Source organism: Ictalurus furcatus, chromosome 24, assembly GCF_023375685.1.
Source record: "Ictalurus furcatus strain D&B chromosome 24, Billie_1.0, whole genome shotgun sequence".
NCBI lineage: Eukaryota > Metazoa > Chordata > Actinopteri > Siluriformes > Ictaluridae > Ictalurus > Ictalurus furcatus.
This window is the reverse complement of record NC_071278.1, coordinates 17,054,247-17,066,555: the sequence shown is the minus strand read 5'-3', so window position 1 is coordinate 17,066,555 and position 12,309 is coordinate 17,054,247. Positions and strand designations below refer to the sequence as shown.

The 12,309-nt window shown below is 37.5% G+C and overlaps 1 protein-coding gene across 1 annotated transcript in view; it reads right to left on the bottom strand.

Moving 5' to 3' along the window:
* Positions 1 to 374: 374 nt before the first annotated feature.
* c24h18orf21 (chromosome 24 C18orf21 homolog) overlaps positions 375 to 12,309 on the bottom strand; it is a 21,406-nt gene continuing 9,471 nt past the window's right edge. Inside the window, exons 4-5 of the mRNA XM_053613131.1 lie at positions 2,749 to 2,927; positions 375 to 1,402 (exon numbers count right to left, since the gene is read on the bottom strand). Of these exons, the coding sequence (XP_053469106.1) occupies positions 1,258 to 1,402; positions 2,749 to 2,927 (324 nt within the window). The 3' untranslated portion in view covers positions 375 to 1,257. The remainder of the gene's footprint in view (positions 1,403 to 2,748; positions 2,928 to 12,309) is intronic.

Sequence of the window (12,309 nt, the reverse complement as noted above, 5' to 3'; positions counted from 1 at the left end):
ATCAAGGGTATGTAAACTTTTGAACCGGTTCATTTGTGTAAATTCAGTTATTATTGTGTCTTGTGGACTCTATGGAAACATTTATGTGAAATAGCTTATTCAGGGCGGGAATAAATAAAAAGGAAACACCAATATGCAATTTTTATGATCCCTCCTATTTCTTTTTCATTATTAACATTTTGCAGATTCTGCAAGGGGTATGTAAACTCATGAGCACAACTGCACGTATGGCAATAAATCAGAAGCTTAGTCTTTATAAAATTACATTCAAATGTGTTCCAAATGGTTGTTATTGTCGACCCTTTCTGAGGGAGACTCTTCAGAGTTCTGACTGTCGGCGCAGGGTACGGTCAAGTCACAAAACATGCAATTCGTCTTTTTCACAACTGATTTATTGAAAATAAGTGAAGTGTGCATACAAGTTGCATTCATTTGACACTCATCTTAATGTGGCTACAGCAACAGACATCTTTGGTCCTTGCAATACAGTTTTAGGGCAAAAACAGTCCATCAAATGTAAACCCTTAATAAACCACTAATAGCCCTTAACTACTAATCACAACTGTTAAATACTAATCACAACTGTAACAGTCCTGTTACAAAAGAATACAAGATAAAAAATTTTTAAAAATTGCAGTGGCCTAGTTAAAAAGATTGTGTACAAACTCCAAAATACATCTATATTTACACAGCATATCTATAATTTATCTCACTTCAAAAACATGGCATAAGCAATGCTGTCTCTTTCCCAGTGTTTAGCAATTCAATAAACCGAGACCCTGAGAGAGTCAACATTTTCAAAATTCTGTTCCTGCTGAATTAAACGAACATGAACAGCGAATACAGAGAGTAAGTTGTGAACCATGTGAGCGTCTCTGAAGGAGCACTAGACAAGATGGAAAAACTGAGGACAATGAAACACGTCAGCGAACACGACAATGACAGGAATGAATAACGTTTATTTAATGTAGCTGTAGCATTTACAGCCTATCAGCTGTACTGAAAAACATTCGCAAAGGCAGCCAGCTCTCTTCTAGTCCTCGTCCTGACTGGAACGGGGATGGAAGACACGGAAGGTGAAAGGGCCTCATGTCTGTAAACCAGACTTTAGAGAGTCATCCACCAGGTGTCACTGTAGTATACACTAAAGTGAGCACAACCAACCATCTTCTGCTCCATTCCCCCTTAAACCTGTTGCTCTAAACTAAACGAGGCTAGACCGTTGGGGTTTCTGGTTTTCTGTAGTCCACGAGCTTCTTAAAGAGAGGTGAGGAAGTCTTTCAGACCCCCTTTCTTTCTCTTCTGGCTCTCCTCAAGCATCAGAATCTTCTTAAGACGTGAGAAAACAGCTTTCTTCCCGCTGCCTGACGTCAAGGAGCTGGTGCATTCAGATGGTCTTGCCCTATGGAGGAGATTTAAATAATCGGTTATGGTACACGGTTAGACACTCTACTAAGCAAATTTAGAGGTCGCTCAGTTTCTCCAAGGCCATATTATCTTGTGTTAATATGCATCGTGTTGTTTCAGAAAGTCAGAGTGAGACTGGCATAACGGAGAACGCACCTACAGTTGAGTGCATAAGTTTGCGCACCCTAAAAATTATTTATACCATGAAGGTAGTACTTTCATTTTCCTGCATGTTCCTTCTTTTCCACTATTAACCAAAACAGTCAAATAGTCTACATCAAGATATTAATTAGATTTTTTTTTTTTTAAATTATGCTATTAATATCAGTTCAAATGTTTGCATCTTCTGAATTTTACATTTCTGAATGTTAATTGAATATTCTCTAATACCATCTAAGCCTAATAACTTATCTAAAGTTATTTCTGACTTCTTTCATATCCTCTGAGCTTTTGGACTTTTATACCTTTCTGTTTATTCATTTTTTTCCCCCTGAACATTTGGGATTTTTTGAGCATAAACTGTATCCATTTTTCATTTTACATAAAACATTTTTTGCAGACAAATTTTTAATACAGATATATGTACATTTTCACATACATTTTTATCCATTATCCGTTTATTTGTATCCACTACAGAATATATAGTGGATGCAAAGTACCCGCCACTAATATTAGCACCCTTGGTAAATATGAGCAAAGAACGCTGTGAAAAACTGTCTTTGTTGTTTAACCTTTTGTTAAAAAAAATTCACAAAAATACTCTGCTCCCATGGAGCAGATTTATACAAAATTATTTATACAGTGCCCTCCACTAATATATATATATATATAAAATCATAAATCATTTATTATCTACATATTGATATAATGATAAGGATCACAAGTTAAAAGATGAGGAGATGATGTTAATGAAGCCAAGATGAGCTTTTAAGAAGATCCTTTTTTTGCTTCGATTTTCCCAATTTGGTCACCTGCCAACTCTCACCCACCCACCCACCCACCCGCCCTCCTCATCATACTGTATGACAGCTACCAACTGGAGAGGGTGAAGTTTAACACTTGCTTCCTCCGAGACACTTGAAGCCAAACTCAGCTTTCACTTATTGCTCATGCTGAGTCACAAGGCAGTGTAACACATGCGTATGCCTAACACACTCTTCCGGCTACACGGGCTCACAGATGCCCATGATTGGCTTGTCTCACTGTGATTGACAGGGAAGAGAGAGAGCATAAGCCCCTCCCACCCAGAGGGCACGGCCAATTTTGCTCCCTTGGCTCCTGGCCATCGTCAGAGGAGATACCTTTTTCATTTCAAATACAACAGCACGTGAAGTAACTTACTCTGGTGTTCTGCTTGGTGTTTTTTCATGGAGGTTGGGCTTGGGTGTCACTTTGCTAGCAGACTGAGGAGTCCTACATTTTGACATGCTCACTGGGGTGTTCTTTGGTAAAGTCCCCAGAAAATCCCTGTTCATCCCGATTTGCCTGGACGTATTATTACACGTGAGGCAGGTCGCCATCTAGGAGACAAAAAAAAGTGACTCGGCATCAGCGAAGAAGCAACAATTCATTAGTCCTTACAAGTCGTCAAAATGAAAGTGCGCAATGAAATTCACGTACATAGCAGGCGGAACTGTTCATCATTCTTTGCTGTCAAATGCCAAAAATGACATTTCAGTGGATGTATGGTTGGAGTGGAGGAAGGGGTGGGAGTGAATGTGGTGCTGGTTGTGAGGATCAGCACTATTGAATCATATCTGTGGAGTGATGGCTGTGCTGGAATTGCTGATTATTAATGTGAGTCATTACAGTTGGGTACAACACGTGCGTCATAAACGCCTCCTGTGTAAACAACCGTGTACTGTGTTTGAGATGACCTGCCGGGAAATAAAGGTATTTGTGCTGTCGGATGTGATGCCTGTGAAATTTTGTTGGATGAAAGAAAAAAAAACAAAAAAACCTGCATATGCATCAGAAAGTATTCCATATTATACTTTTAAATGTTTATACCCATAAACAGAAAAGGAGGGGGGAAAAAAAATCTTGTAAAAAGAGTACACCATTTTACAATTTTAAACATTCAGTACCAAATTTAAGGTCAAATCAGCTCCTTCTAAAGTTTATCATTAGAAATAGACAGAGTGGTACCCACAACATCTCAGGAAGTGTATATACTGTATAAAAAGTTAAGTGAAATACATGAAGTTTCGATTGGAGGTTTCGATGGGCTGTAGGATGTGAAACTAGTGAATGTTCAAAAAGGTTAGATTTACACAGTATGAGGATGTACTGACATACAGACATACGGTCCTGTTGGATAAGCATGACATAAATGATTAGTATGACTTACTCAGCTCATCCTAACCATCAGCCCTCAAAAAAAAAAAAATTCCTGGTCTACTGGGGGGAAAAAACCTTAAAATTTAAATAACGATCAGCTCCTTTAACAGCTCTATGCTTAAACTCTTTTGGGGCTGGAATACATGGATTTAAAAGACTTACGGAGAATCTATTGCTATACAGTGCGATGAATGTATGCCTTGAAATACATTAAACTCTTAACATGTCACCATTAAAGACGGCATTAATTTGACTAATGATAATTTATATATATATATATATCAGGATGATTAAAGAACACAATAAATTGTGTCACTTCTTTAATATCAGTACTGCAAAGGTCAATAGCAAATTATATATTCCGTTGTCAAAATGAATACGCATAAACCAAACATACACCAAAGCCTGGACATAACAGCCTGTCACTTACTCACCCACACACTTCTACAGAGACATGAAACCTGTTTTGCGCAGCATGAACAAATATCCATTTACGAATCCAATAGTAGTTTCCATCACTGGTAGAGCAAAGCTTTGTTTCACAAAAGTTCAAACTCACCGACACAAAGTTAGCCATGTTTGCTGATAGGAACAGGTGGTGGAGCTGAAGAGTGATACAGGTTGTCTGTGTTGTTTCTGACATGCTGCTCGTACCATTATAATAAAGCACTGTAGCGCACACACACACACACACACACACACACACCTACCTCCAGCCAATCACCCCGACCAAGGCGGAGACAATTCCACTCACTGAGGGTCCATTGGTTAATATTACAACCTCATTTCTTATAAATCTAATCCGTCCGTTACACAATGTAAAACACTGTTCAAGCATGAGAAAACTTTGGGATCACCATAATAAAAATAGTCAAGCTATGATTATGTGGAAAAGGTTGCAAGGCTCATGGATTTCTGAATGAAAAAAATGTATATATATATTTTTTTTACAATGTAGCTACAGATATAAAGTAATTACACAAAGCAAAATAATTTATTTTTTTTTATAAATAAAAAAAAAATGGTTTGAAAAGAGCCAAAAGCAAAATGTCTTGGTGAGACGATCCAAAAGCTACTCAGAGAATGATATTAAAAAAAGAAAGGGAAAAAAAAAAAAAAAGTCGAGGTGGTTGTTAAGATAAAATGGTGGGCCTACGAGTTATTACAGAATGTTTTAGAACTCACATCCCTTTCGGTACTGGAGATATAAACCTTTGACCTGACATTGTTTCAATACTTTCCACTGTTAATATCATACCAGCATACACTGTGTGTCCATTCTGCTATTTGATGGTAATGTTAAAGGAATACTCTAAACATCTTGGTCTTCACTTGGTGCCAAAATGGTGTGCATACTTTTGCACTCAACTCTTTTCTACCTCCATTATATGAACTGCTGGGAAATTATCCACTCATTCTACTTAATATGACCTCGGTTTACTGATTTAGTGTGTTAACGTATTAAATAAATAACTCAAAAAGAAATAAACTGTCCCTTGGTTAAATGTGTAACTGGACAATTATAAATAACACAAATAACGAACAAGTTACTGTTAAAAATAACAATTAATAAATGAATAAAAATTGAACATGAGATGAATAAATATATATAATACATTATTCTAAGATAAATGGTACTATTCATGGTTTGTAGGCAAGAATAAATCATCAAGAGCTATGAAAGACAATCATGTCAGCACTGATTAGCCAATAATAACACATTACCGGTGGAAACTAGTCATAAAAAGATGAGCTCGAATCCATATGTAGCTATAAACTGCTCTTCAAACCCCAGCTTCTAACTATAATATACACCAGAGACAGAAACGCTTTCAAAGTACCTTCCCAATCACAATAACAATCAGGCTATAAAACAACTATAAACACATCATGTATTAGCTCATAAACATCTCCGGCCACCAGGAAGACAAAAAGAAAAAAAGAAAAAAAAATTTCAAGTTTATAACAATATTCTACTTAAAAATATGCTTGCATGTTTATTTGTCTTAACCAATAAAGAGCTTTGGAAAATACAATATGGGAGCATATGAAAATGTTGGAACATAAACATGATTAAAGCGGCAGTATGTGAAATCCTACCTTCATTCTCGACCTACTATAATTATATATTAAAATTTGAAAACTGATTTGCAATATTGCCATGCAACGTAATGCAGCCCCCCCCCCCCCCCCCCCGACCCCACCCTTTTGAGACATTACATTTTCTGGCCCAGAAATGAATACTACTTAGGTCTTACTCATTTTCCTTAAAAGAAAACCCAAAAGGCATGCATGGTTTTAACAGAGGCTGTGGTTCGGAGGAAGCAGAAGGCTTGTTTGATTTCACTGCAGTTGTGATTCATCTTGAAAGAAGCTGATAGAGGGCACCTAAATTATTACAAACCGCTCCTTTAAAAAAAAAAATAAAAAAAAAACACACAACAACAACAGAGAAAATCAACTTGTAAAACAAAATTAACAACATAATAGTATCGTTTTCATCTTTTCCACTGGTGGTGCCGTCAAATGTGGCTAAAATAAGTTAGGAATAAAACACAATGGGGTGGGCTTTTAGTCAAACAACAACAACAACAACAACAACAACAAACTGAAAGCACAAAGCTCTCTGTCCTGAAGATTTTCTGAGATATCATGTGTGTTTTTCTTTGTTAAACAACACATTTTGCTTCCATTTATTATTAGTCATATATTCTGTGTCTGTCATACAAGTTACTGTGAATTAGTTGTTGCTATAGAAACGATTGAAATTAATATGAACATTAATATGAACTTGTGGAAACCGGATCTACTTCAAAACTGCTGTTACGGAAAATTAAATCAACACCTTCTCACCCATCCGACTTGAGAATTCGACGGCACTACGGGATACAGGTCCTTAGACGACAGCTGTTATATGATGACTTAGGGATGGGAAGTGTTTATCCTGTGAGAACACAATTCTGAGTGAAAATGCTGCCTTTCGAAGTAGAAGCATCCTAAATGGAACGTAGAGTACTGATATTTCTGAAGTGTCTGTGAAAATGTTGTGGTGCATCTTATGAACAATTTATCTGCACATTCCTCCTTCCTACTCAAGCTTCCGGCACTTCCAAGCTGCCACTGCTGGGTCCTTGAACAAGACCTTCATCTGTTCCACTTAAGTGCACGTCACTTTGGATAAAAGCCTCTGCTGGACGAGTAAATGACGGAAAAAGAAAGAAAGAAAGAAAGAAAAAAAGGCTTGAGGTCAGGTAACAGAGGGTTGGAGGGATCTCGGGTGCGCAGGCAAGATGGAGAATCGTAACAGAACCCTCTGCGGTGGGGTAGTGATGGAAGAAATGATCCAGAAAAACAGCTCTCAAGGACAATCCTGAGAGGACAACTTTCACTCAGAACACAAACTCACCCAATCAGACACGTGGCGTTGATACTCATGAGTTCGTTTTTCGTTATTACCAGAATAACATCATTTAACTCGGTGCTACTAAACATGCATAAGCCTGGAATTAATTCCACTGCCGTTAATATATGTCAGGAGGAATTTATATACGCTCCCAAGCATGCACGTATATACCAGTGAAAACCTGACAGCTCTAATGAGGCTCATGCAATCAATCAACAGCAGCTGCTTGAGCTCAGAGAGCGGCTGTGAGCGTGGAGAGAGAGAGAGAAGTGAAGCGAGACCGGCTGTATTTAGCTTACTGTTGGAATTTCAGACCACTTCCAACGTGATGACAACTCTCAGCGGCTCAGCAAACTGTCAGGAAAGGTTTGCATGAAAACCACGGACGTGACCGAATACGAATGGTTTCATGGATGAGCTTTCCGGCGGTATTTAATAATGGGAGGGGTCAGGTTCTCTCTAGACCGAGCACTTGGTTTTCTACACACTTCCTGAACACCCCGACCTCTACCCTCTACACCACAAACGAGCACACACTAAAAATCAATCCAGTAGATCAATCTATTAATAGGCCCGGGTCCTGAAATACTCTCACTCACTCACTCGCCGCAAGCTGGGCTTCGCTGGCTGATGTGACCTTGGTGCTATGGTTTCATCCAGAGAGAGGCAAACTCGTGCTTGTGCCTAAGTCGTAACTGAAACCAGACTGCTCTTTATAGTGATCGATGCATCTTGTCCAAACATGGGCAAAACATTCCAGTCACCCTCAGCCTTTTAATGAAAAGAAAAAAAAAAACAAAACAGCATGTCGCCGACATCAGGATCTGCAAGCAGACTGGACAGAAAACACAGCCAGATCCATCCTATAAATCAGCTAGAACCTTTCAAGGGCAAGTCAAAACCATAATCCTCCCATTATCCTGACGCTATTATTTTGAGTACAGTTATGCATTAAACAAATGGTTTTAGGAAATGGTGGCCAATCAGAGAACAGCTTTTTTTTTTCCTCAGTTATGAATGGCTTTGAAATGCTATGTTTGCGTACAACTACAGGATGTCCCAAAAGTCTCCATACATAGGGGAAATGAAGACTTTTTAGCAAAATTTTTCATACTTAATATATGTTGTGTTCTGATGTTTTATTTTCAGATTTGTCCTTTGACAAAAGAAGAACGCATTGAAATCATTCTCACGGCTGGATCTGGAAGCTGTCGCACGGTTGCGATGGATATGCATTTACATGCATGACACCGGATGTGTTAACACAAGTTCATCATGAGCGGGAGAGACGACTCAGAGGATGTTTTGTAAACAAATGTGTGACTGTACGTTAAGTGTGCTGGAGGCACACGGGTCACAGGAGTATGTGCTGGATTAATATAGAGCACTGCCTGCATGACCTTGAGATAACACTCTAAAGAGTGTCAGATTTGAACCTGAAACCCACCTTCAAGGTTTAAAACAGCGCATGGTATTTGTTCACAGTGAGATCCGGGATCATAGAGTATTTCTTCAGCGGTGAGAAATGAATACAATTTTGCACAAGATTTCTAAAACAAGGTTCAATAGTTGAGATCAGTGATTTCATGAGAATTAGGCAGTATGTAAGGAATAAAACAACACGCGCAACACAAGCTCATCAGCTTCTCTTCTCTTCTCTCTAAGTTAATAAACAAAATGAGAAGAAAAAAAATTGTCAAACCACAAAGCTCTTTCTCCTAAAGACTTTCCCATGATGGAAAACTTAGTTACAACATTACCTCTGACTTCTACAAAGCACTGATAAAGTACTAAATAAATGTCTCCTTACAGAAAACTTCACCATATCAACAATTACACACATTGTTTAAACTTATACAAGTCCCTGTGTAAAATGTTATTATAAAAACAAAGCCATATTCGAACGAGTGCATTCATTTAAACCTGTGATTCTTCTTGTAGCCTGCACTACTGTCAGAGCTGCTGTTATAGAAAATTAATCAATATCCTCTGACCAATCAGAATCAACAGTTCAACAGCACTATGGTATAAGGCCAAAATACCGTACTGCAATATTAAAGGCATTTTCACAATTCACTGAATATGTACTGAACATCATGATATTTAAATTTGCTAACAGAGTGCTAACAAAACAGTAGTGTCTCTGTGGGAACGGTTCAATGATACTTTAATTTAAAATGAACACTCACAAGGGTACCAACAGGGAAAAGGGAGAAAGTGAGGCATTTGGTAAAAAAAAAAAAAAAAAAACATCCAATGAGCTACTTCTTATTGTAAATGTTAGGTTTTTTAAAAAAAAATTTTTAGATTAGAGGAAAACATCACTAAGTTTTCAACACGGATTATAGTATATCCAAGCAAGGACAATAAAGTTTTACCCTAAATAAGTTACTTTACAACATGAGGTAATAGCGTTTGAGCAAGTCCGCACTGGAGCCATCTGGCTGCCCCTCACTGTGTAAAACTCCAAAGCCATCGCTTACAGCTGTAGGCTGGGAAGTTGCTGATGCTGTGTGAAACTGAAGCGCAAAGCAATTGCCAGCCATGATAACAAAACAATTTAGTACAAATCAGGATTTGTTTGATGAGTGAATGCAAATGAAGCACATTTAGAAACACTGAAAACATCCAGCAAACAAAATGTAATCAAAATGCAGAAGGGCTCATTCACAATTATCAACATCTAAAAGCCTTTTTCCACCAACCATAAAACCTTAAAACAATAAAGTAAGAAAAATAAATACAATTTTGGGTTTTGCAATCCAGTACGAGATTAGCTTACTTATACGTGTTATTCCTTACGCTACAACACACACACACACACAAAGTAAATACGTAAGTAAGTAAATCAGTATGTCTGTAGTAAGTATATAAGTCAGGAAGTCCAAAAGTCAGTCAGTTGGTAAGTCAGTATGTAGGTCGCCAAGTCAGTCAGTTAGTAATTAAATCAGTATGCGAGTCAGTCAGTCAATCAGTCAGTAATTAAATCAGTATGCAAGTCAGTCAGTAATTAAATCAGTATGCAAGTCAGTCAGTCAGTAATTAAATCAGTATGCAAGTCAGTCAGTCAGTCAGTAATTAAATCAGTATGCAAGTCAGTCAGTCAGTCAGTAATTAAATCAGTATGCAAGTCAGTCAGTAATTAAATCAGTATGCAAGTCAGTCAGTCAGTAATTAAATCAGTATGCAAGTCTGTCAGTCAGTCAGTAATTAAATCAGTATGCAAGTCAGTCAGTAATTAAATCAGTATGCAAGTCAGTCAGTCAGTAATTAAATCAGTATGCAAGTCAGTCAGTCAATCAGTCAGTAATTAAATCAGTATGCAAGTCAGTCAGTAATTAAATCAGTATGCAAGTCAGTCAGTCAGTAATTAAATCAGTATGCAAGTCAGTCAGTCAGTCAGTAATTAAATCAGTATGCAAGTCAGTCAGTAATTAAATCAGTATGCAAGTCAGTCAGTCAGTAATTAAATCAGTATGCAAGTCAGTCAGTCAGTCAGTCAGTAATTAAATCAGTATGCAAGTCAGTCAGTAATTAAATCAGTATGCAAGTCAGTCAGTCAGTCAGTCAGTAATTAAATCAGTATGCAAGTCAGTCAGTCAGTCAGTCAGTAATTAAATCAGTTTGCAAGTCAGTCAGTCAGTCAGTCAGTAATTAAATCAGTATGCAAGTCAGTCAGTAATTAAATCAGTATGCAAGTCAGTCAGTCAGTAATTAAATCAGTATGCAAGTCAGTCAGTCAGTCAGTAATTAAATCAGTATGCAAGTCAGTCAGTAATTAAATCAGTATGCAAGTCAGTCAGTAATTAAATCAGTATGCAAGTCAGTCAGTCAGTCAGTCAGTAATTAAATCAGTATGCAAGTCAGTCAGTAATTAAATCAGTATGCAAGTCAGTCAGTAATTAAATCAGTATGCAAGTCAGTCAGTAATTAAATCAGTATGCAAGTCAGTCAGTCAGTAATTAAATCAGTATGCAAGTCAGTCAGTAATTAAATCAGTATGCAAGTCAGTCAGTAATTAAATCAGTATGCAAGTCAGTCAGTAATTAAATCAGTATGCAAGTCAGTCAGTAATTAAATCAGTATGCAAGTCAGTCAGTAATTAAATCAGTATGCAAGTCAGTCAGTCAGTCAGTCAGTCAGTAATTAAATCAGTATGCAAGTCAGTCAGTAATTAAATCAGTATGCAAGTCAGTCAGTAATTAAATCAGTATGCAAGTCAGTCAGTAATTAAATCAGTATGCAAGTCAGTCAGTCAGTCAGTCAGTCAGTAATTAAATCAGTATGTAAGTCTGTCAGTCAGTCAGTCAGTAATTAAATCAGTATGCAAGTCAGTCAGTAATTAAATCAGTATGCAAGTCAGTCGGTCAGTCAGTAATTAAATCAGTATGCAAGTCAGTCAGTAATTAAATCAGTATGCAAGTCAGTCGGTCAGTCAGTAATTAAATCAGTATGCAAGTCAGTCAGTAATTAAATCAGTATGCAAGTCAGTCAGTCAGTCAGTCAGCAATTAAATCAGTATGCAAGTCAGTCAGTCAGTCAGTAATTAAATCAGTATGCAAGTCAGTCAGTCAGTCAGTCAGTCAGTAATTAAATCAGTATGCAAGTCAGTCAGTCAGTCAGTCAGTCAGTAATTAAATAAGTATGCAAGTCAGTCAGTCAGTCAGTCAGTCAGTCAGTCAGTAATTAAATCAGTATCACAAAGGCCTAAGATAGAATTCCTGAATGCTAGTGCAAGAGGAGGAGACTTTTTTAAATAACTGGCAACATGACTGACAGGGAAGTACAGAGGCCTCCTTGTCTTACTAACCTTGGGACGCCATGGAGACCAGAGCTTTAACTCTGAGCAGGTATTTTATTGACAGCTTCTGGAATGTGAGATATTACATAGTGTCCTCCTTTTTGCGCAAAAAAAAAAACCCCAATAAAAAAAACCCTCACCTTTAAAGAATTTTAAATGGAAACTGTTCCAAGCCTAAAGAGATGTATTATAGTATTAAAATATAAATGTCTGAAAGTGCAGCATGACAGCAGAGTTCTGTGGATTAAGCCAAAATGCCCTAGCAGAGCTTCCATAGCAATACTGTGGCACAGAGAGGAGGGAAGAATCGATTGTACTTTCCCTGCTCTGAAAAAAGAAGCGATGTAATACGGCACAG